The 24975-nt window shown below is 39.5% G+C and overlaps 1 protein-coding gene across 2 annotated transcripts in view; it reads right to left on the bottom strand.

The window, feature by feature from the left end:
* Nucleotides 1-24975, bottom strand: part of ACSM1 (acyl-CoA synthetase medium chain family member 1) — a 51945-nt gene that overhangs the window by 25849 nt on the left and 1121 nt on the right. Inside the window, exons 2-6 of one of the 2 annotated variants that reach the window (XM_006153295.2) lie at nucleotides 19240-19480; nucleotides 12525-12735; nucleotides 11026-11233; nucleotides 9289-9429; nucleotides 6610-6769 (exon numbers count right to left, since the gene is read on the bottom strand). In XM_006153295.2, coding sequence (XP_006153357.1) covers nucleotides 6610-6769; nucleotides 9289-9429; nucleotides 11026-11233; nucleotides 12525-12735; nucleotides 19240-19428 — 909 coding nt within the window. In that variant the 5' untranslated portion in view covers nucleotides 19429-19480. The remainder of the gene's footprint in view (nucleotides 1-6609; nucleotides 6770-9288; nucleotides 9430-11025; nucleotides 11234-12524; nucleotides 12736-19239; nucleotides 19481-24975) is intronic. The other variant, XM_014589668.2, reaches the window with a different exon arrangement.

Genomic DNA, 24975 nt, shown 5'->3' with positions numbered 1-24975 from the left:
GGCGCCCCGCGCGGCTTCCGCCGGGCGCCCCGCCGCATTCATCATTATTTAGCTAAAGGTGAGTCTTTCTGATCAGGGTGAAGATGGGCTAAGGGAACAAGGAAGAGTAACATGGATTTTGGGGTGTGCCTGATATGAATTTAAGTCCTGTTATTTAATTTCTTTGAAACTGTTTTCTTTTCTGTATAATGTAAATATCCATATATTCCATGTAGAACATGATGAAGTATCATAGGCACTTTGGGAAAATCTGGTTCCTCTCTCAGTCTCACTCTTTCTGATCCCAACCAACTTTAATCTCTGGCCACAACTCACATTCCTATCATCTGTTTAGTTTCAGCCCTAACCCCTGCTACCAATTCAAACAGTGCCTCTCTATGTCCTCCACTAACCCCACATCAGCCGAATTTGCTTTTGCATCTTGCCCCAGGTGAGAGGTTAAACAGGGGACTGGACAACTGACTAGGCTGGGCCATTCACCTTCTGGTGGATCTGGCCTGGCCACCTAGAAAGGAAGATAATCAGCTCAGGAATGCTATGGTTGCCATGCCAGGCTATGAGCATGTGAAAAAGCCAAGCAGGTCTACAGTGAGAAGGAGGGGAGCCTACATATGGAGAAATGCACAGGAGACAAAGAAGCTGCCCTGATCTTGGGTATCTCTTGCCTCCTGTTCCAGACCCTTATCAAGCTCAGCTACTTTTAATCTTTTCCAGCATATTGAGGTATTTCACTGCCCTTCTCTGAAGCACATTTTCTTTTCTATTAAGGTACTTAAAACTGGGTTTTTATTACTGGCCGTGAACTGAGTACTATTTAAGTAGGCGAGGATTCAAGATCATATGTGTCCAGGGCCATTCCCAGGGCTTGATGCTTAGCAGGTACTCACCAAATGTGGGCTCTGGTTATTATTGTCTGAGTTGTATTTATGTTAATCAGTGTTTTATAGCCTTGGGGGCTGAGAGGTAAAGCAGGGATCAGGAGTCTCTCCTAACAGACCTGTCATAAAGGTCTAAGTTCAGGTGGATGAGCACAGAGGAAATGGAGGAAACATTTAATTTTGTGAATTTGAATAGCAAATTTCTACTTTGGAAATTTTTGTTGGTCATTATCTCCCATCTTCAATAAGAGAGACTAAAAAGAAAATATTAAATGATTAAAAGTTGTCCAAAGTAATAAGTTAAGAACAAATCAAAGTAATTTTTAACTTTGAAATGTTGGGGGAATATGTTGAGAAATTGGTATAGCATTAATACCTTTTAAATTGTTCAAGCTTAAAATCCATGACAGCTTTGAGTACCTCCTATACTAGGTAAGAATGAAGCCTGTTTGGTGCAATAAACAATGATAATGAAGCAGGAGAGGACTTTAAAAAGTTCATGGAATATAGGACTGAAAGTACGAGATTATTTTGGTGCCCAAGAAACCTTTGAAATACATGCATAGTTCTTTTAGCATATGTGTTGCCATGAATTTTTTGAATAGCCCTAATATTGATTTGGGGCTTGGGGATGAAATATGAAAAGTTTAGTTTGAAATACTAGCAGGATGAGCAGATAGATGTGGCCAATGAACAGGGAAACATGGGAGAATTCTCCTACAGATGGAAGACTAGACCCTGGGTATAGTTTTGAGAGCCACCACTTCATGTGTTGGCTAAAGAAACAGAAATAAAGGAGATTGTGTTAAAGAGAGAGGAAAAGTAAAGGCATGCACTTGGAGGGATATAGTCTTTAAGGGAAAGCAAGGTGAAGCAGAGGTGGCCACACAAACTGAGAATGTCCGAGGAGATGTTTGGTATTTTCCACCACGGTGGCAGGGGGAAGGAAAGATATTTTTAGGATGAGGACATTGAATGTGTTTATGAACTGAGGGAGTGGAGCTAATGAGAAGTGAAAGACTGGAAATACAGCAGGAAAGTGCTAACCAGTTAAATATGAATAGAGAGAGGCTCCAAATGAAGCAGATCAGCTTGAGGTTCAGTAGGATGGCAGCCATTTTGAAATTAAGAAAGGCCTCTGTTGAGAACAATCTGAGCAACATTGAGTCACGGGGAGGTCTGTCTGAGGAATGGTCAAATGAGAAATGAAGAATGGGTATTTAAAGAAAAATAGGAGTCAGGACAATTGCTCAAAGGAAAGCAATTGATTTTGATTAATGGCAGTGAGGTTGCACATACTAGTATCCTGTATCCATAAATACCAAGCACATTCTGAGCACTTTGGAGACAGTTCGATGGTGTTTCCTGACCCTCCTCCTATAACTGGCTACAGAAAGAAAGTCCCTTCTTCTCTAGCTTCTGCCTCTCATTTTATAGACAACCTGAAGAAGCAACCGGACTTAGAGACCAATAACGCTATTACAAGGCCAGGGAAAGGAACAAAGTCTGAAGTTTTTGTGGGAGAGAGGAGTGTACTCTGAGGAGTGAAGGGGCAGGTCTGCCTCTGAGATAGAAGACAGAGAACAGATAAATGGTCATATTAATGGATGGAGAGTTCCTGCAGGTGACTTTGACAGTCCTCAAGAAAGACTCACACTATTCAACAGGGAACACCATCCAGTCTAATGTGGTAGCGGAGGGGCTCTCTGGCCTTCAAGAACAAATACCATGTTCCTATAATCTCAGAGAAAGAAGGAGCAACAGGGAAAATCTACAACCCCAGAGACAGAAGGTAGAAGCTGCTATCCCATGTATGCTGATGCTATTCTGCCCCTCACCTATCCAGGACCCACAGGCAAGCCATAGCCGAACTGCTTGGCTTGAGCTCACCAACAGGGACCCCCATCCAGCCTACTGTGGTGGAGGAGGGGCTCTCCAGCTTGTACACTGCAAGTAGTATACCACTTTATACTCTACCTGTCAACACAACCTCCCTCCATGTTGGAAGCAGCTAGGTTTGGGTATACAAACATCTGAAAATAGGAGACTCTGGAGGAATTATTTCCCCCCTAACTCCCTTAGCAGTAAAGGGAGAGAAACTCCTCTCTGAATACCTAAACCCTAAATGCCTACCATGGATTTCAAACTCCCAACTGCAGTAATGGAGGAAAATTGGCACAGCTTATGCACGTCATAATGAAGTGCAGAAGCACACAGCTACAAAAAATAAAAATAAAAATAAAAAACTTCAAAGAAGTAGAAATAATTGAGTATACCATTAAATGACTGAAATCAAAGGAGAGCCTGAAGAAATAGGAAAAAAATCAAGAAAAATCTCCCCCTCAAAGGATCATAACTCCTCACTGGCAATGTATAAAATATAAGAGATTGCAGAAATGTCAAAGAACTCAGAACAGTCATTGTAACAATACTCAACAACATGCAAGAGAAAACAGAGAACCAATTGCAGGAGATGAGAAAATCCTTCCATGACATGAATGAGGAACTTCATAAGGAGATAGACGCAGTGAAAAAAAATAATAAAACATAACTTCTGGAAATAAAGACTAAATTGCAGGAAATCAAAACCTCCCTCAAAAGTATCAACAGCAGTCTAGACTACACAAAAGAAAGAATCTCTGACCTTGAAGACAAAACCTTTGATTTACTACAAGCCACCAAAAAGAAGAGAATAATAACCATTACAAATGAAGACAATACACAGGAAATTCTAGACACTATTAAACAGCCAAATAGCCACATAATAGATATTTCAGAAGGTGAAAAGACAGGTAAAGGCATAGAGAACATCGTTCATAATATATTATCTAAAAACTTTCCAAATTTAGAGAGGCACATGAACATCCAAATCCAGGAGATAAAAAGGACACCAAATAGATATAAGAAGATCCTTTCCAAGGCACATCATAGTCAAATTGGTAAAAATCAAACACAGAGAAAATTCTAAAAATGGCAAGAAAGAAACACCAAGTTACTTACAAAAGTTACCCTAGTAGACTAACATTTCATCCAAAAATGTTATTCCATCCTTAAAATGGAAGGAGAAATACAATCATTCCCAGATAAACAAATACTGAAAGAACTCACCAAAATGAAACAAGATCTTCAGGAAATACTTATGGGAATACTATACCAGGAAAGCTAAAGAGAGACACAAAACAACTAGAAAAAAAAAGATAAGTCCATGCATATTGATAATAACATTGAATGTTGAGACTAAATATAGAGTCAACATTTTTTTAAAATTTTGTGTTATTATTCATACATTAAATCGCTATACATCATTTAGATTGTGAAGAGACTTTACCCAGCATGATTTACACCTCAGTCCAGCCCGGTTGAGACTATCATACAAACCCAAATGTACCAAACTGATGAATGTATTGAAAAATTGTGGCACATATACTCCATGGAATACTATTCAGCCATAAAAAACAACAAGGCCCTGGAATTTGATAGAAAGTGGACTAATATGGAAGATTTGTTGCTGAGTGAAGCAAGCTGGGCTATGAAAGAGAGACATTATATGTCTCCACTTAACATATACCGACTGTCTGCACTCTATGGTAGAGACTGAAAGACTGGAGAACAGAAAAGTATTAAAAATGGTAATGGACACCAGAGACAAAGTGGAAAGAGACTGTGGGAGGGGAAGAGCATAGGAAAGGAAATTTGGAGGGAAAATGGAGAGGCAGAGTCAACAATTTTACATATAACCAGGTTTTAGTACAAATTCACCAATTATTTTATAGACAAGTTATCTCCACAGGTTTTAATTTATATACTTATTATAACCATTACTCATTGTATAAAACTATATAATAAAGTTCAAAATGTTACAGCTGAGTCCTTCTTTGGTATGAATTTTTTAAAAAGGCTAAAATCGAGAACTTTGTAAAGCCTATAAATCACTAAATCACTGGCTTTATCATGTCTTCATTTTTAAACATCTCTTTCCAATTTTGTTTTATCTTTGATTTTTCAAGGATTTATTTCTTTATGCACTATACAGTACTACAGTCTTCCAAGATCTCACAATGTGTGAGTAAAAGTATTCTTTTTCTATCTCTTTCTAATGAGCTATTGTTATGTACTATTTTACCCATCTCTAACTAGACCAATGATTTTTTACTCACAGATTTTTTTCAGATTATAAACTCTTATCTCCCATGGACATCTACATGAAAATCATAAATTCTTTCATCATGTATGTGAAGGTTATCTTTGTTAATTTAAGAGATTGTTTGTTGCCTGATTTTTTTTTCTTTCAGTGATGTTTAGTATTTATAAAATGACCCTAAAATCATGTAATATTTCAAAATGCATTTAAATTTTAATCAGTATGTTCTTCTTTAGAACTGTACCTCACAGTAAAGAATGTCATAGATAATTCAGTACCTACTTGCAGAATAACCATTAAAGTGAGTTTCAAATGTTCACAACATAATGTTAAATGCTGAGGTGGTGAGTATGTTTATATCCTCAATCTGTTTATTACACACCATATACATGCTATAAAAGACGATTCTGTACCCTACAGAGACGTGTAATGATTATATGCAATTCATAAATTACAATAAATACTTAGAGAGAAAAGACTCACAATAAACTAACAGCAGCAACTATCAAGTAGGGAGTGTTTTCTGTGTCAGCCTCAGGGCTAAGCACTTTCCACACTTTGCCTGTGTTATCTCATTAGCAGTCCCATAGATTTTATACTGTAATAACTATGAAAAGTCCCATTTTAGGGAACCAGCAGTTAGCGTAATGGCTATGTCGCTAGACTCCCACGTAGTCGACCGCGGTTTGCATCCCAGATCCGGTGGCTTAAAACTCACGCCGGGTGCGTATGCGTGCGTGCCCAAGATCCCGAGAAAAGAATGGAGGAGAAGGGATTGCGGCATGACCATCCCCCCTGGGGGGATGATTTCTCACTTTCTGTCTCTATGTCTCTCTCTGTCTGGCGAGTGCACGCGCCCTATAGCGAAAAAAAAAAAAGTCAAAAAAAGTCCCATTTTACAGATAGGAAACTGAGGCTTGGAGTGCTAAGTAACCTGATAATTAATATCAAAATTGGGAGAAGCTAGATCTGTCACATTCTAAGGGCTTGTTTTTAAAAGTTTCTTTATTTCTCTCATGAGAAAGAGAGAGAGACAGAGACAGACAGACAGATAAGGACCCCTAACAGGGTCTTCCTGCTGCCATGCACCCCAGCCTCAGCCTGCCAGGTACATGGACACTGTCACATACAGGGAGACATTGGGACAGGAACCCAGGATGTTCCCATGTGACTTCAGCATCAGAGTGTTGTGTTACTGCAGTGCCACAGCGGCTGGCCACACAGGCTTGTTTTTAAGCACTTGTTTGTATTGAGTAACGCCATACACACACACCAGCTACATAAGACCTGAGCTCATGGTTGCACTAATTCTCGAAATGCATATTCTGGGACTCATGTTCACAAAGTCTAATGCACAAGTCTGGGGAATGGACCAGAAATATGCATTTTCTCTCAGGTTACATGTCATGTGATACTGATACTATGATTCGGATTCAGTGCCTCCCACTTTGAGAATCCCAGAACCAGGGCTATATTATGCTGCTGAGCTTCTTTACTTAATGAAATATTTCTCAGCAGGGTCTAGCTATTGGCTTGGGATAGTGTTTATGTCTAAGAATTTGTTAATTTTTGGAAGATCAGTTTTCTTACCTGTATAATGACCTTGGGATCAAACTGAGGCAGATTATGGGAGAAAACTGTAGACCCTGATGTCCACGGCTCCAACAGGCATCCAAAGACAGCCAGAATCCAGCCTGGGTCCGACACGCACCATAAGATGTCAGATGTCTTCAGCTGCAGTAATTTCCTGCTAACTCCAAAATGCAGTGGTGTCAGCTATGCAATCATAGGAGCGTGCATTGAGGGCTAGGAACTATGGCTTTCAGCTTGGCACCTGTCCCTCTTACTCCCCATTCATGTGGTTTGTGTGGGGCTCCAGACTACTCCCATGCAAGGTCCCTAAGGTGCACTCCTAAGTCATACATTCTGGTCACACACAGCTGAAACTCATTCTTCACAATGATCCCTGAGACTTTTGCTAGGAATGCTAGGACAGAGCCTATTTTTAGTTCAATGGGTTTGAAACTGTTACTGATGCTGACAGATGCATTGGGACAATAAGGAATGAGCTTTTCTGAGAACAGCATCATAACAGCAGAAACGAAGTTGAGAGATGAAGAGATGAAAACCTGACCTGGAGGCAATCCAGCTATGGCAAAGCTGAGACTGCTCTGCCCCATGAGCCAATAAATTCTCAATTTTCTATTTGGTTTAAAGGCTTTGGGGTTGAGATTTCTATTGTTTGCAGTGGAGAGAGAGAGACTTAATTAATACCCCATCTTGACAAGGGATTGGAAGCAATTAGCCAAAGGGGAATATTACAACATGGAGTAGGGAAGATTTCTAGTGAATTTTCTTTCCTCTCTCTTTTCTTTTCTTTTTCTTTTATGAGGGAGTAAGGTGGAAAAGGATGAGGGTAGGAGGTGGGGGCAGAGACAGGCATTCTTGACAGAGTGTTGCTATGTCAGCATCTTCCTGCCTCAACCTCCCAACTAGCCTGGACCACACAAGCCTGCAAGCAAGCCCAGCCTGTACGACTTGGCCCAAGAACAAAGCCTGGGCATCTTCTGTCATTTGTAACCTCTTAGTGAGTGACATTATATGAGCCACTGCTGCTGGGGAAGTTTCTTATTTTTTGCTATTCTTATGGTTTCCAGAGGACTTGTGTTCCATGGCTCTTTGAGAAAACACAGCTCTTGCTTTGGCAGACTATGGCTTTGAGGAGCTTTTTGATCAGTAGGAAAAGGCTTTGACAGCTACTCACACTTTCTCATCCCATTTCTCTTAAAATTGTGGCATATTCACAGGAAATTACTAGAAAAAGAAACCTTCTTTCTGGACTGCAGATCCTACCACTCTCTACACTTGATCTTAGCCAAAAGGCCGAGAAGCGATATCCTACCACTCTCTTACCATCTCTTCTGGGATGTCTTTCAAGTATCTAAAACAAGCAGATGCTAATTTCTCTTGCATCTCTTTAACTTTTTCCTCCATGCTCTCTGTATGTCAGTGACCTTCATCACTTCCATGAAACTGTCTAAGCACCAAACTTGGAAATCTACTTTGACTCCCTCCTATCTTCCATATCTAGTCAACAGTACCTGCTCACTCATCACCCAAAATCTCAAATGCATTAACCTCCTTCACATCTCTGGTACCTTGGTCTAGATCACCACCATGAAGCACTTGGAGAATTCTAAGTGCCTTGTACCTGGTTGTCCCTAACTCTTTTTTTTAACTTTCTCCAACCCATTCTCCATCATGCTGCTACAGTGACCTTTTCAAAATACAAATCTTTCAGTACCTCCTCATTACTTTCCCAATCAGATCCAAACTCTGTACCAAGGCAAAAAAGACCCTGGATGGTCTGGACTCTGCTCACTTTCCAATTCTTCCCAATTATTTTTCATCTCATACCCTGAGCACTAGTGATTCTCAAGTCTCCCTAGGTCTACGACTTCCAATCCTTGTGTCTACATGCCTTTGCACATATTTTCCCAACTACACATAAAGCCCTCTCTTTTCTCACTTTCATGCCTTCAAGGGTTTTGCTATTCAATTGTTATTATTATCTCAAATACCCTCTGCTTACAAGAAGTCTTCTTTGCCCCCGTTCTGGCTGCTAAGTTAGAAAATATGTAGACTCTGGTCTGGTCTGAATGTTGCTAGTTGTAGAAGAAAAGAAGGAGAAGAGAGGTCTAATTTAAAGTTTATTAAATGATTAACCCAAAGCTAGAACTTCAGCCAGCATGAACTGTTTGTTCTAGGTTAGGAGCAGCAGCTAAATGTTGCCTGGTTTTATCTATTTTCTTTCTCAGTCATTTATGATTGGGAAACTGTGTCTGATGTGTTCCTCATGGGGGGTGGAGATAGCCTGTCACCTCAAGTCAGACTGCCAGAATACCCTGCTTTTCTCACCAAACTGTGTAGTCACTGTCAGGGACAAAATGTCTTGTCATTTGTAGATTTGCAGGATGCCTGATGCCTGCACCCACATTTCTTCCTCACCTCCTGTGAAGGTGCTCAGGTAACACACAAATATGTCCCCTTTACTGTTCTGAGGTGCCTGTCAGCAAACACTTAGCATTCCCAGCTTTCACTTCTCAGACTCTGAGGTCTGAATCAAAAGAGCAGACTGGAGAAGGACAAAGTCACTTCTATTTAGAGCAACATGTGTGTACATGCACACACACACACACACACACACACACACACCACATCTGCACCAGAACTGGGACCCAGCCTCAAAGTTGGTGCTGTCTTTCCTACCTTGAAGGAAGGGAAGATCGTAAGGCAAGTCCATGACTGTGTTTCGCCATTCTTGGGAAGCCTGTAGTCCCACTGGTGAAAAAGATGGTCATTGGGTCCATGACCTTTGACTTAATGCAGGTGTGTTCTGGGGATGCTGATCTGCACAGGGATTCAAGACAAAAGAGAAAAGTCATGTTTGCGGATTTCTGTCCTCTAGAAAAGCAAGAGAAACAACTTGAGGCATGGAGTCAGGAAGCTAGGGGGATTGCAGCACTGGAGGAGAAACTGATCTTCCAGTGTGAGGAATCAAAATGACCTCATGGCTGATCACTGTCCTTGATGGACATTTGTCCTGGAAGGAGCTTGAGATGGCAGATAGAATTTGTGGGTCCCTCGGTTGGCCCTGATTCTCAGGACCATCTCCTGGACTTAGAGACTCTTCAGCCTACGATGGTCGTGAATGGAGTGTTCTAAGTTGTTCTAATAAAGTGCAACTAATCCCAATACAGTAGCTCTGCTGGTCTTCCTGAGAAATAGTATCATGCTGACTCTGGACAATCTGAGAGAATTTCAAAGGATATTCATGTTCACCCACAAAAATTCTCTTTAAAAATTCCTCAGATGTAATACTAGTGAAGTAATACAGACTGTGAAAGACAAACACTGTCTATCCCTGCTCAATATATACCGAATGTCTGTATTCTGTAGCAGTAATTGAAAGATTCGAAGATATAATAGCAGGGAGGACAAATGCAGATACCAGAGACTATGGGGGTGGTGGGAGGTGGCCAGAAGAGGGAAAGTGAGAGAATCTGAGGGAAGAAATACTTAACAGACATAAGGATGTAAAGTTCCCTGCTGAAAATGATGTATAGGGTAATGTCTTTGGTTTGATGGTCACGTGCTACCTGCATACTTTGAAAAACCATACTGTGTGCATGGAGATGTACAACAATTAAATATAAATAAGAAATAAGAAAATTAAAAACAAAGAGTATTTGTGATTTTAAGCTGCTTCATTAAATCCTCTGACTTTAGAATCTAGCATAAGATGTGACTGCACTGTAATCTTTGCCTTTTAGAGTTGAAATAAAGAACTTTCAAAGATGAGATTCACTCCAAGAAATCAAACCTGACTTGTGTGTGTGTGTGACATGGAATATGCTTGAATATTTACACAAAGACTGAGACATAGAAGGATTCCTTTTTGCCTCCAGTGTTTCTAAATGTTGCCTGTTAGTTGGCCCTAATGGTAGTCCCTGTGAGATAGGAAGTGTCTGCTCCCACAGGGGCCTATGTGCTACCTATGAAAGCTATGGCAACAATATATATATTTTTTTTGAGTTTTAAGTTTTACCTTAAAAATTCACTCAAATATTTCACTTAACTCTTTGATATATTTATTTTCATTATAAAAATGATATTCAAGGACCCCTCTTACGGGGACTATGAAACAAAATAACTCTCTGATGTCACACATTTCATTGGGACAGTCCTAGGTGTGAGTATACTTTCATAAGGGGTGTGGAAGTTCAACTTTTTCATTTTATACATAAAGCAAATGCAACTAAAAGAGAGGAAGAAATTCAGCGGCTCAGAGTCAATCAGTAAATCAGTGACTTAGTTGGGCAGAGAAAGTTTCTAGCTTCTGACCTTGTGAGCCTCCCACCGCCAGCTGATTATCTCCCAGCACTTGGAAATGGATGACTTTCTCCCACCATTCCTCAGAGACCATAGACTTCAGCCCACACTCACTTAATCAGTGAACGGAAGTCCATCCACCCTTTACGGCTATGATCTGATACCAGGAGCTTGATTTTCAGAGATGGGCACTCAGAAGCCACAGAGTCCACCGCTGGGGCAAGGTCATCCGTGGTCACAATGCCCTTGGCTTTAGACATTTGTAGGCGGTAGAGTATGTCCTTGACTTTCAACTGGGTGGTCCCTGGCATGAAGATGATTCCTGTGGATGAGAAAAGAACTGCTTGCTTCAGTTCCCTTTTCACAGCTGTGGGCTTTAGGCCTTGTTCATCTGATTAGAAATACCATAACCTCTTGCTATGTAAAGTACAGTTCACAGACTAGTAGCATAAAAACCAACTAGGATGTCACAGCCTGCCCTAAACTCACTGAATCAGAAACTACATTTTAGCAAGATCCCCCCAAATTAGTTTCATGCATATTAAAACTTGAAAGCCCTTCCCTAATCTTTTCTATTGGATTTGCAAAAGAGAAATCTGGTGTATATCACCTTATTCAAATGGTGAAACATTGCCACTGATAATGGGATAAAGCTATTTTATACATACTCTGATACGATAAAATAATGAAGAGTCAACATTGCCCTTGTAATACTCCTCCCAAAACAGTTTAACTTGAGTATAATCAAGAACAAAAGACTCGTAAATTCAAATATTGAGAAATATTCACCAAAACAACTGACCTCTACTCTTCAAAAATGTATTGTCATGTTGAAAAGGCTGAAGAGCCATTCTAGATTAAAGAAAACTGAGACACAGGACAAATACAATGAATGATTCTGAAACAGATTTTTGGATTAAAATAAAAAGTAGTGACAAAGGAGTTTATAGGGGCACTTAAGGAATTTTTACCATGGGTGGATATCAGGTAACTATATTCTGTTATTATTAGTCTTCTTATGAGATAATTCTATTGTGATTATATGAAGTATAAATATGCATGATATTTTTACTTAGATCATAGTAGATGCATGCTCCTTTGCTCATGGGTTTTACCCAATGTTTATAGGAGTAGGAATGTCCACACATGATTCTAAAATGATTAAATAGACACACAGAGAGAACTTACATATGAAAAAAAATAGTTAAAACTGATATATTTTTCGGAAGTGAGAATATGTGAGACTGTGAAACGTGTATGTGCGTGTATGTGTGTGAGAAAGAGAGGAAGAGAGCATGTATGACATTGTGCTGGAGAGTGTATGAATGCGAGTGAGAGAAAGAACAAGAAAGAGTAAGAGAATTTTGAGGGAGTGAGAGAAAGAAAAAGGCCATGGAGAAGAAAGAAGGTAGGAGAAAGAGAAAATATTTTACCCCCAAATGAACTATTAGTTCCCAGAGGACAAGGAGCCTTGCTTTGTTGTCCTACCACAGGAGCTGAGGTCAGAACCTCCAAGCTGTGCCTGTGCCAAGTCGGGTGCACAGCACCTAGTATCCCAGACCAATTGCTCTAGGGCACCCCTAGGTCAAATGGTGCTACCTTGAGTCACTGACCTGCTCTCATGCAGCCCACGGCTACCAGCCACCACTCAGGCACTCGAGGCAGAATCACGGCCAAATAGTCCCCCTGCTGCAGGCCACAGTTCTGTGTGAAGACATTGGCTACACGGCGGGTTAGGTCTGTTACCTCTCCGAAGCTCCACTTCACTTCTTCTCCTCGACCATTTATCCACCAAAAGGCTGGGGTTGGATCTCTCTGTCCCTCCTGGTCAAGATCATACACCACGTGTTATTTCTTGCTTCAGAGGTAATGGGTACTTATTTTGCCAAAAAATTGTCATCGTCATATTCCAGGGTATATATAGCTTAAAAACTGAGATTACACTTCAAAGGATTTACAGAGTCAAGAGAAGCTGGGGGATGAGGTGGGATCCAGCCAACTTCTAGTCTACTGTAGTCACTCCATCTCAAGTCTCATAAGATCATGAATAGCCTTCATGTCTCTCATTGAAAATTTAAAATTCCTTTCCTCTATGTGTCTTAGTCTCACATGGTCAATGGGTCCTTCTCTGTGCCTCAGTTTTCTCATCTATGAAATGCAGACAATAATACTACCTTGAGGGCAATATATTATAGCTTAAATGAGTTATTTACACAAGTAAAGCACATAAAGGGCCTGGAACATAGCATATGCTTAGTAATAATTATTATTACCACAACCGATAAAATAAAACAGGCTAATTTAATGGCTTAATACTTCGGAATTTTATTTAATTTAGATAGTAAACTAGAAATCTCCAGGCCAGGGACCAGCAGTTAGTGTAATGGCTATGTCACTGAACTCCTATGTAGTCAACCATAGTTCGTGTCCAAGATCCGGTGGCTTAAAACTCAACGCCGGGCACGTGTGTGTGCGTGCCCAAGATCCCGAGAAGAGAACGGAGGAGAAGGGATTGCGGCGTGGCCATCCCCCCCGGGAGGTGATTTCTCACTTTCTCTCTCTCTGTCTCTCTGTCTGGCGAGCACACGCGCCCTATAGCAAAAACCTCTCAAAAAAAAAAAAAAAAAAAAAGAAAGAAAGAAAGAAAGAAATCTCCAGGCCAATGTTCCCCATAGAAGCATCAAGTAAGCCAGAGTAGATGAAAAAGTAGCTTTGTTGGAGCACTGGAAATCTGTCAAGGATATTCAACAATCAAAGGCCCAAAGTAAGAAACAGCCATGTTGACTATAATAGGAAATGTTATGATGTTTTTGCTTGCCTTGCCCCTCCCCCTTCCTATGGTACAGTGAAGTGTAATCAAGAGGAAGCCACCCAATTCCTGGATCCTCTCTTGGGGCAGAAAGAAAAGAGCAGGACATGTTTACAATGTTCTGTCTCCTCCAGGAGGTGCTTGAGGAACTGGTTTCTGTCTTGCATGAGTTGGAAGTCTGATGGGGATAGTGGCATAAGTTGAATACCAGGTTGGAGGTCTCTGAGAGCAGTAGCAGGAGTCGTGGTGTGTGAAAACTAACTGCAGTCCTGTGAGTATCTAGATATGGGAGATGATGAACTGAGAAAAAATAGAACATCTAGGTCTCCAAGAAACAGCAGTTTTTTTTTAAGGAAAATCAAAACACTTTAAAGCAGCCATGAATAAGGAAAAATTGGATAAGGGCGAGTACGCACATAGCCCTAGGACAAACAACTACCAGAAAACTGGGTGAAGGTCTTCTGTTCCATGAAACAATTATGTAAGATGGAGAAAGGTGACTAGATTTGTGTTGTTGTTGTTGTTGTTGTTCTTTAAACCTCAACTTTCACCAAAAAATTAATGGAATACAGAGGAATAGGGAAGCATGGCCTATTCAAGTGTACAAAATTAATCTCCAGAAACAGAATATGAAGGATTCAGTTACCAGGCCAAAGATTTTAAAACAACTGTTTTACATATGGTCAAAGAACTAAAGGAAAACCCAGACAATGACCCAAGAGAAATCCAGAAAGAAAAAAACAAAACATATTTAACAAAAAGATAGAGGTTTAAAAAAATTAATCAAACAGAAATTCTTTTTTTTTTTTTTTGGAGAGGTTTTTCACTATAGGGCGCGTGCGCTCGCCAGACAGACAGAGAGAGACAGAGAGACAGCGAGAAATCACCCCCCAGAGGGGATGGCCATGCTGCAATCCCTTCTACTCCATTCTCCTCTCGGGATCTTGGGCACGCACGCACACGCACCCAGCGAGGGTTTTAAGCCACCGGGTCCAGGACGTGAACCGCAGTCGACTACGTGGGAGTCCAGCGACATAGCCATTACGCTAACTGCTGGTTCCCAAACAGAAATTCTTGAGCTGAAAAGTGTAGTAACAGAATCGAAAATTCCCTTGAAGCGTTCAACAACAAATTTAAACAGGTAGAAGAAAGAATTAGTAAATCTAAAAAAAAAATTAAAAAATAAAAAAATAAATTGCAGATTCCTGTATTTGAGAAACAAAAAGAAAAAAAAAATAGAATGAAGAAAAGTGAACAGAGACTTATGGGACAGTATCTGGCCAATCAAAATATATGTTTTTGGGGAACCCTAACAGAAGATGGAAAAAGAAAGGAGCACAGAGTTTGTTCGAAGAAATAATGGTGTTCATTTCCCCTTTTGAGGACAAAATGGATATAAACATGCAAGAGGCTTGGACAGGCTCTAAGCAAGATAAATCCAAAGAGCCTGGTACCAAGACATACTGTATCGGACTATAAATACCAAAGACAAAGAGATAATACTGAGAGCAGCAAGAGAAAAGTATGTACCTCATCATGTGCAGGAGATTGATCCGTGGGTCTCTCAGCAGGTTCTTTACAGGCCAAAAGTCAGTGAATCATTTATTTTAAGTGCAAAAAGAAAAATAAGTCAACCAAGAATTCTATATCTAGCAAAACTGTCCCTCAAAAATGAAGGAGAAATTAGAATATTCCTAGATAGGCAAAAGTTGGGGAAGCTCATAACCACCAGATTTGCCCTAGAAAAAATATTAAAAGGAGTCTTCAAATTGACATAAAAGAATATTCTAGAATAACTCAAATATAAAAACATAAAGTTCTCTTCTAAAGGTAAGTTCATGGACAAACATAAAAACCGTATTATTGTAATTTTGTTTTATAAGTTTATATTTTATTCTCTTAGAAAATTTAAAAGACAAAGCATAAAAATAATTATAAATCTATGTTAGTGGATATACAGTATGCAAAGATATAATTTGGTATTTCTCATTGATACTAAATGATTGTATATACCTGTGAAGTCCAATGTGATTTTTTAAAAGAGGTTTTTGCCTTAGGGCATGTGCGCTTGCCAGGGAGAGAGACAGAGATAGTGAGAGGGAAAGTAAGAAATCACCCCCCTGGGGGAATGGCCACGCAGCAATTCCTTCTCTTCCATTCTCTTCCCAGGATCTTGGCCGTGAATGCATACATTCCCGGCATGATTTTCAAACCAGTGGGTCCAGGACTCACACTGTGGTTGGTCATGTGGGAGTTCAGTGACATAACCACTATACCATCTTCTAGTCCCACAACGTGATTTTTCAATACAAGAATACACTGTGTCATGATTAAATCAGGGCAACTAGTATATCCATTATCTCAACCATTCATCATTACTTTGTTTGGAACATTCAAAATTCCCTTTCTTAGTTAATCTGAGATACACAGTAAACTGTTAAATATATATGTGTGTGTGTGTGTGTGTGTGTGTGTGTGTTACGCAAGTATTTTATGATACTAGAAATTGTTTCTCTTATCTGTCTGTAATTCTGTTTCCATTAATCAACATTTCTCTATCTTTCTCTTTCCCCATCCTTCCCAACCTCTGGGAGCCATTTTTCAATTCTCTCCTATGAGGTCATCTTTTTTCTATTTCCACATATGAGTGAGAACATGTGCTATTTCTCTTTCTGTACTTGGCTTCTTTCACTTAACATAAAGTCTTCCAGGTTCACCCATGTTACTTCAAATGGCAAGATTTCATTTATTTTAATGGTTGAATAATATACATATACACATACATATCACATATTCTTTATGCATTTGTTGACGGACACTTATGTTGATTCCATAGCTGGGCTATTGTGAATATAGTGCAATATACATTATGCTACAGATAAAAAAATCTTTGCATTAGAGAAGTCCCAGAAGAAAAAAACTTAGAAAAAGGCATAGAACACCCATTTCTCAAAAATAATGACCAAAAATTATTGAGAAAATACAAAGGTCACAAGTTAATTCAACCCAAAAAGATTCTCTGAGGTATACTGTAATGAAAGTGCCAAAAGTCAAAGACAAAGAGAGAAAAAATATATACACAGCCAGAGAAAATTATCAAGTCACTTATAAAACCCTCTCCATTAGAAACAATAGATTTTGGGGGAACCAGCAGTTAGCGTAATGGCTATGTCGCTGGACTCCCACGTAGTCGACCGCGGTTCGCGTCCCAGACCTGGTGGCTTAAAACTCACGCCGGCGCATGTGCATGCATGCCCAAGATCCTGAGAGGAGAATGGAGGAGAAGGGATTGCGGCGTGACCATCCCCCCTGGGGGGTGATTTCTTGCTTTCTATCTTTCTGTCTCTCTCTGTCTTTCTGGCGAGTGCACACGCCCTCTAGCAAAAACCTCTCAAAAAAAAAAAAGACTGCATTTTTAATGTAAATTGTCATTGTTAAGAATTGTTATAACCTTTACAGTTTTGCTAAATAACCAATATATCATATGACATGTCAAAATGGGAGACACAAACATGGAGTATCAATGCACATGTGTGAATTATAGTAACTGACTGATTCTCACACTAAAAATTAATTTACCAAAAAAGATTATTCTAAGAATCTGAGAGTTAAACCTTTTAACATTATATTTTAACTGGGACATAATATGCATTATGCCATTAGAATGTACATAATCCAAGATAATCTTGGTTTTATACTAGAGGTTATCAAATCCAGAGCCCTCAAGGGCAAGGCAAATTACATAAGTGAGAGAAGTCTTCCAAGCTCCTATGGGGTAAGCTGGAGAGTCACAAAGCTTCCTAGGGGGTAGCAACTATTCAGCTCTACTGATTGCTGCCATACAGGAATGACTGTCAAGAATAAATTATGTGGCGCTAGCAGGTAACATGGTGGTTAAGGGTACTGGATTCCCACATGACCAACTGTGGTTCAAGTTCTGGACCTGGAGGCTTGTTTACTCACTCTCCCCTCCTCCACCACCACCCTTTCCCTGTCTTTCTTTCTTTGGTGAGCACACATGCCCTACAGCAAATTTAAAGTAATAATAATAAGTAAAAGTAATTCTTTTTAAAAATGAATGGATTATGCCATATTATTTCAGAAAGAAGCATGAAAGCCTGGTTCTGTTTCCTGAAATGTGTGTCTATCTCTCCATGAGATCTGTTTGTCCCAAAATTCCTCTATTCCCATGTATATATTTATAGTAATCCACAATGTCAGTTCTAGAGAATTGCTGTCCTTTGCCTCTACAAGAGCTTATCACATCCATGAGAAAGTAGACAGCCCTTTCCTAAAATACAGTCAACCAAGTCATGACCAGGAACCAGCTTGTTTATCTTGGTGGCTGTGTTGTCCAGGCTGAGGCATGCCTTTAGATTCAGTCAACAGTTAGTGTGCCAGACCTATTCTACCTATTGGTGATAAAACAGTGAATAAAGCATTAAATATTTCGCACCTCATGGAACTTAACAAAGTATTGCCAATGATATTACACACACATTAGAATTCAAAAGATAAACACTGTTCATGGACACCATAAAGGATGCTATTATGGGATGCTGGGACAGAAGTCTAGTGTATTTAGGAGAACATGAAGACCGCTAGGGCTATTACTAATTATTTATGTAAAATTATGCAATTAAATTAAGAAATATCAAAACACAGATCCATTGGCTCAAAAAAAAAGTCTATTCAGACCTGACTACTGGATATTAAAGAATTTGGAATATTAGCAGCATAGAAATTAAATTTATGAGACAGACATTATGAGACAAAGAGCCAAGCATTGACATTCAGGTATTGATATTTTTAAGCTTTGTGGTCAACATAAACTTGACTATATTTACTAAGCAAGATCTAATACTGAAGCACATCAGGGATTAGTAGGAAGAATTTGATTCTGTCAGGATGTTTCCAAAATAAACAACTTAGTGTCGCAGATGTTGTGCCCATCTCTCTAGACATGAAGTAGGAATCACACTATCTAAAGAGGAAAAGTGGGGTTGTCTGTCTTCTTACCTTTTCTATGCCCAATATCCAGAATAGTACTTTTGGTTTTCTAGTGAGTTCATTGCAAAGACAAAATGAACAAGCAAACAAAACCATAAGTTTTCACACTAGGTGAAACTAGATCAAATGATGAATTGTTAAAACAGATGTCCTGGACACAAATCCTCCACTTATGAGATACATGATTTTAGTAAGTCACTTTAAATCCTTGTAACCTTAGTTTTCTCATCTGGAAAATGGGGAGAATACCAGAGCCCATCTAATCAGAGGATTCAATGTAAATGGCACATAAAAAACATTCTCCATAACTGAGGGCTATATTATTTTTGTGGTTATTATTGAAATTCAGAGAAGTCAGGCTGGAATTGAACCCTGAACTACAAGTCTTTTCCATGATACTGATAGGTTTAGTAAAAAGTTTTCTTTGATTCATTCTCTCAGCCTACTAGGAACAAGGTAAGGCTAGTGCGGCCAATTCATTTCCTACCCCATCATGGATGAGCTCTTACCTTCTCCATCTGAGCCCAGTAGTCCACCACATAGCTTGCAAAGTTAAATTCCTCAGGCATATCATTGTCATTCCACCTAGGGGCTCCTACTCCTGATGATTGGAAGCGCAGTTTCCAAGGGGCAGTGTGGAAGCCATGGAAGGACTTGTGGATGCCCCAGATGACCCGAAATCTCATCAGCCACTGCATGGTAGGACAGTCCTCAGGAACTGGGTACAAAATTCTCAAAGTCACCACCTGCCTTGGGAAGAGACAGTTAAGAGGTTGCTCATGCAAAAAAAATTTAAAAAGAAAAGAAAAACAAAATATATTAATTGAAAAAAATGAAAGCTTTTTGTTGATGATAATGTATATAGTAATGTCCTTGTCTTGACTGATATGCATGGTATTCATGGTGGAGAAAGCAATGTTGTACACTGTAAAGTTATTTGTGATTAAATGTAAATTAAAATTAAAAATTAAAAATAAATAAAAAGAGGTGGTTCATGCAGCAGTAACTTTCTCCACACAATGGATGCATATTCATGACTAGCTGTTACACTCACAGTTTTATTTCAACTCAACAGAATCTGGAAGGCATAACACATTAATTTAGATGGGGAAAAAAAAATCTCCCTGTTAAAGAAGCACAAGGCAGAAAATGCTGGGTAGGGGCTATAGCTACATGAGGTCAGGACACATTCCAGGGGTATCTTCATTTTCTTCAATCCCTGGGACTCAAGCCCAGGATGGCAGCAATATGGCTGTTCCCTTTATGTTAGAATCTCAGTGTTTTGAAAGGTCTGTCCTCCATGCTAACCTTCCACTGGTGACCTGACTTCCCGCCAGGCCCAATCATATGGTTCTGATAAAGGCTGTCATACTTAAGATGATCCCCCACAAACACACACAACTCAAGTTGGTTTGGTGCAGAGTGGAATAGTCATTCCCATGATTTTTAATCCAAGCTGGGCCAATCCAGTCCTCGTCCAAATGTGCATGTGTGTGTGTGTGTGTGTGTGTGTGTTTGTACACGCATGTGTGTGTATCTATGCCTCTCTCTGGTGGAAGTCATATAATTGACTCCAATGATTATGGAGACTGAGAGGTCCTATTACAGATTTCCTGGCTGACACTAACCCTAGTATGCCAGTAGTAGGTCTCAGTCCAAGTCTGCCTTGTCTCAGAAGCTGGGAAATGCATGGTATGACTCTGACTCTGAAGCTAAAGGCCTGGGCTCTACTGCTATGAGTCCTGGGGTGAAAAGGCTGGGGAACCTGGAGTTCTTATATCCAAACACTGGAGAAGAAGAATGTATACCAATTCCAGAAGAGAGGAAATAGTATATTCTTGGACTTTTTTGTTCTGTTGGTCTCTAGCCAACTGAAGGTGCCCATGCTCATTGAGGTTGGATCTTCCCCACTGTACTCACTTAGACTCAACACCCAATCTCCTCTGAAAACATCCTCACAGACATATTCAGAAATAATGTTTTACCACTTCTTTAGTATTCCTTAATCTAGTGAAACTGACACCTAAAACTAACCATCTCAGGATCCTTCTTAAAGTTTGATTGTGAAAACTGACTTAAGCTTGGACCTGTCTTTCCATATAAATGTTGAATGAAAAAGCCACTTTGCAAACAGCGTTGAGATTCAAACTCCTATCACTGTTAATAATTAAGTCCTCTTATATTATAGTACGTTAGCAATGATATAATACTAACCTATAAAATCGACAAATAAAACTTGCAATGTACAGCAGCACTAGACCTTAACTTTAACCTGTCATATTAACTGGAGCTGAGAATTGTTTGCTCCACTTAATATGATATACTCCAATTTGACAAGGTTCCCATCACCCCCTATTTTGTCACACTTATCTGCTTCTTCATTTATTGTAGCTGTCCAGTTCCTTTGGACATTTAAGCTTAAAAATCCCTGATCAAGGACAGAATCCTAGAAGGAACAGGGATTTCCCCAAGGTTATAAGGCACATTTGATAGCAGAGTTAGTTCTAAAAACTCACTTCTGCTATTTTTTCCAGCACACACTTTGCTCCACATGTATCACCGGGTTAGAGTGAGGTTGGAAGACTGAGTTGCTATTTTTCCACAGTTGTGTATATGACCTAAGGGTCTTAGCAGAGTTCGTTCTAAAAACTCACTTCTTCTGCTATTTTTTCCAGCACACACTTTGCTCCACATGTATCACCGGGTTAGAGTGAGGTTGGAAGACTGAGTTGCTATTTTTCCACAGTTGTGTATATGACCTAAGGGTCTTCCTTAAAACACTAACTCACTGTTTTGTTTTGCTTTGTTTTGTTTTCAAATACAGTATGAACAACCCCTTAAGAAGTTGCTAAAGACAAAAAAAAAAAAAAAAAAGGAAAAGGAGAGATGTCAAGATACAATGCGAATTTTTTAATTACTAGAGGGCATGTACACTTGTCACAGAAAGACAGGGAGATAGAGAGGGAGAAAGAGCACGTCCCAATGGAGTACAGTCAAGCTGAAATCTCCTCTCCTTTTCTGTCATGTTGGGATTTGGGGCATGAACACACATGCACCCAGGGTGTTAGTCAAGCCACCTGGCTGGAATTTGAACTTCGGTTCAGCCATTCAGGATTCTGCTCCCTTAACAGCCAGGCTACAAGGCCAGCCCGACAAGGAAACTTACCAACACTTTTTTGTAGATTGAATTGTACCCCGTCCTCAAATGCATATGTTTAGGTCCTCAACTCTAATACTTTAGAATGTGACTATATTTGGAGAAAGAGTTTAAAAGATAATTTAATTAAAATGAGATTATTAGTGTAAAGCCTAATCCAATATAACTGGTGCCCTTGTAAGAAGAGAAGATTCAGAGGCCAGACAGTAGCCCAGCAATAAAACACAATGCTCTAAAAAACAGGCCCACCTGGGAAGGTTCCTAGTTCAAGTCTGGAGATCTTTCTGAGTACAACTATGGTATGGGCCAGCCCAGGCTGGGGTTAGATGGTGCTGCCAAGGCCCTGTTGGGAGTGATGGCCCCCCCTCTCTCTTTTCCTTTCATTATCTTTCTTGATCATGAAAGATATAAAATTAACAAAAAAGAAAAAAAGAGAGAGAAGATTCAGACACATACAGAGAGAGACTGCCACACGAGCATGAAGACAGCTATCTACAAGCCAAGGAGAAAGGCCTCAGGAAAAATCACCTTGATCTAGGACTTCTAGCCTTTAGAACCATGAAAAACTAAATGTACTTTATTTAAATCATCATGCCATACTTTGCCACGGCAATTCAGAGAAACTAACATACCATTCAGTTCAAATAAAGAAGACCTAACTTTGGCAGCATTTTTAAAATGTGTTTGCAATTCTGACTAAAATTTTGTCATGTGAGAGGGCCAAGATGAGGGCTGTGGTAGCTGAAAGCCATAAATATCAAATAGCAGAGATTCTAATTCCAGCCCCTTCACCCAGATAACTGCTTTAGAAATATGAATTACTATCAGTTAACACTTTCTCTGGGGATTTTTTTAATGAGTAATTCAGAATGTCAAAAAAAAAATCTTTAACCTTCAGAGTTAGAATCTAAAGAGAAGGAATGGGGATAAATTCTTGAATACAGACATGGCAAAGTTTAGCTTTTCCTCTGATATGCAAAAATACAGAAGAACTTGATCCCACAGTATTAAGAGAACTAAGACACATCTATGTATCTATTTCTGTCTATATGTATATGCATGTCTATCTTTATAGCTATATTTATTTCAGTGTTTATATAAATATAGCTATAAGACTTATGTCTATATCTATCACTATACTTATAAGTATATTGATATCTAAATCTATATGAACATTATATCCATAATATTTATTCAAATCCATCTATTTGTCACAGTGTTAACACATAGTAAGTACTCAACAAAGTGTTAGTCTTTCCTTCTTTGTCATAATGCATAAAACTTGAAATCTGAGAAGAGAAAAATAATATGCCTATGAAATGTCTGAATTATAAAAAAAAGTATTTCCAATTGAAGTTGAAATATGAGAAGAGAAAAATAATATGCCTATGAAATGTCTGAATTATAAAAAAAAGTATTTCCAATTCTAAAACATTTACTGTGGATGTGCCATTTATGGTTTTATTACAATCAGAGATTAACTAGACTGAACGAGTTCCTACCCTCTTGGAGAACATAATCTAAAGGCACCCTACAAAATAGTATTAAAGTGGATTTCTTTTTAGAGGTTTTTGCTATAGGGCATGTGCTTGCCAAAAAGAGAGAGACAGAGAGACAGAAAGCGAAAAATCACTCCATAGAGGGGATGGCCCTGCAGCAATCCCTTCTCCTCCATCATCCTCTTGGGATCCTGGGCACACATATATATGTGTCCAGTGTGAGTTTAAGCCAACGCATTTGGGATTCGAACTGCAGTTGACTACGTGGGAGTCTAGTGGCATAGCCATTATGCCATCTGCTGGTCCCTTAAAGTGGATTTTTGCTATAGGACAAGTGTGCTCACCAGAGACACAGAAAGAAAGAAAGTCAGAAATAATACCCAAGGGGTATGGCCATCCCTTTTCCTTCATCCTCCTTTCAGAATCTTGAGCACACATGCACATGAGCCCAGGGTAAGTTTCAAGCCACTGGGTCTGGGACTCAAACCTTGGCTGCCCCTGTGGAAGTCCAACACCTTAACCACTACGCCACTTGCTGGCCCCTAAAAAATAGCTTTAAAGAACAATTTTTTGAAGTACTTAAAAGTATATTGTAAAAACAATTTGGCATTAAGAAGTGGCTGGGCTCACTGGCAAATGCACAGGTACCTAGTGCCTTGAAGAGTTTCTGCAACTGAACTTTGACTGCACAAGGTTTGGGACTGAAAAAAATATTTAATGATGCAACATACTTAGTGAGTTATAGCAATCTCAGAGTTTCAGGGTTTGACTTTTGGCTCCACCTCTACCAGCTGGGACATCGTGAGCACTGTTTATGTCTCTGAACTTGAGCACAATGATAGTATCTATTTCCCACCTTCCACAAGGATTAATGAGATAATCCACATAAATCACTTCATTGGTACTGAGTCTGGTACAAAATAAAGGATCAATAAATATCTCAGCAAATACTGAAGCCAACCTAATCCTCTTTAGATATGTTTTTTTAAATGTGTTTTAAATAGAAGGCATCCACTTTACAGAGAGTGAACTTCTGCATAGTGAAATTATCTTTGAAGCATTCATCTTTTGGCTCTGTACCCTCCTTTCATGGCCCATCACATTCAGGCTTGCCCAATATTAAATTTATCACCTTCTGTGTCCCAGTTACTATGCCACACATAGCACATGTATAATTCCTTTGATTCCTTTCACCAATAACACCATACTCATTTTGTGGTTAAGGAAATGAAATGTTGGAAAAGTTTAGGTGACTGGCTTTATGACCTAGAGGTTAAAGTAGCCAGATCTCATATAGCTGACTGCAGGGTTTAAGCACTGGACCTATGGCTTGAGACACTTGTCTACCCAAAATCCCAAAAGGAGAGAGAGGAGGAGGAGACAGGATTACAGGGTGACCATTCCCCTTGAGAGTGGAGGTGCTTTCTTCTCTCCCTTTCTCTCAGGCTCTCTGTCTTTCTCTGACAAGTGCACACTCCCTCTAGCAAAAGAAGGAGAAAACAAAAGAGAAGCTAAGGAATTTGTGTTTAAAGACACCCAACTTACAAACAGCATTGCCAGAACTTGAAATTGGGTTTTAAGTTTAGAAT

The sequence above is a fragment of the Tupaia chinensis genome, unplaced genomic scaffold (genome assembly GCF_000334495.1).
Source record: "Tupaia chinensis unplaced genomic scaffold, TupChi_1.0 Scaffold000367_1, whole genome shotgun sequence".
Classification (NCBI taxonomy): Eukaryota; Metazoa; Chordata; class Mammalia; order Scandentia; family Tupaiidae; genus Tupaia; species Tupaia belangeri.
This window is presented reverse-complemented; position numbering and strand designations above follow the sequence as displayed.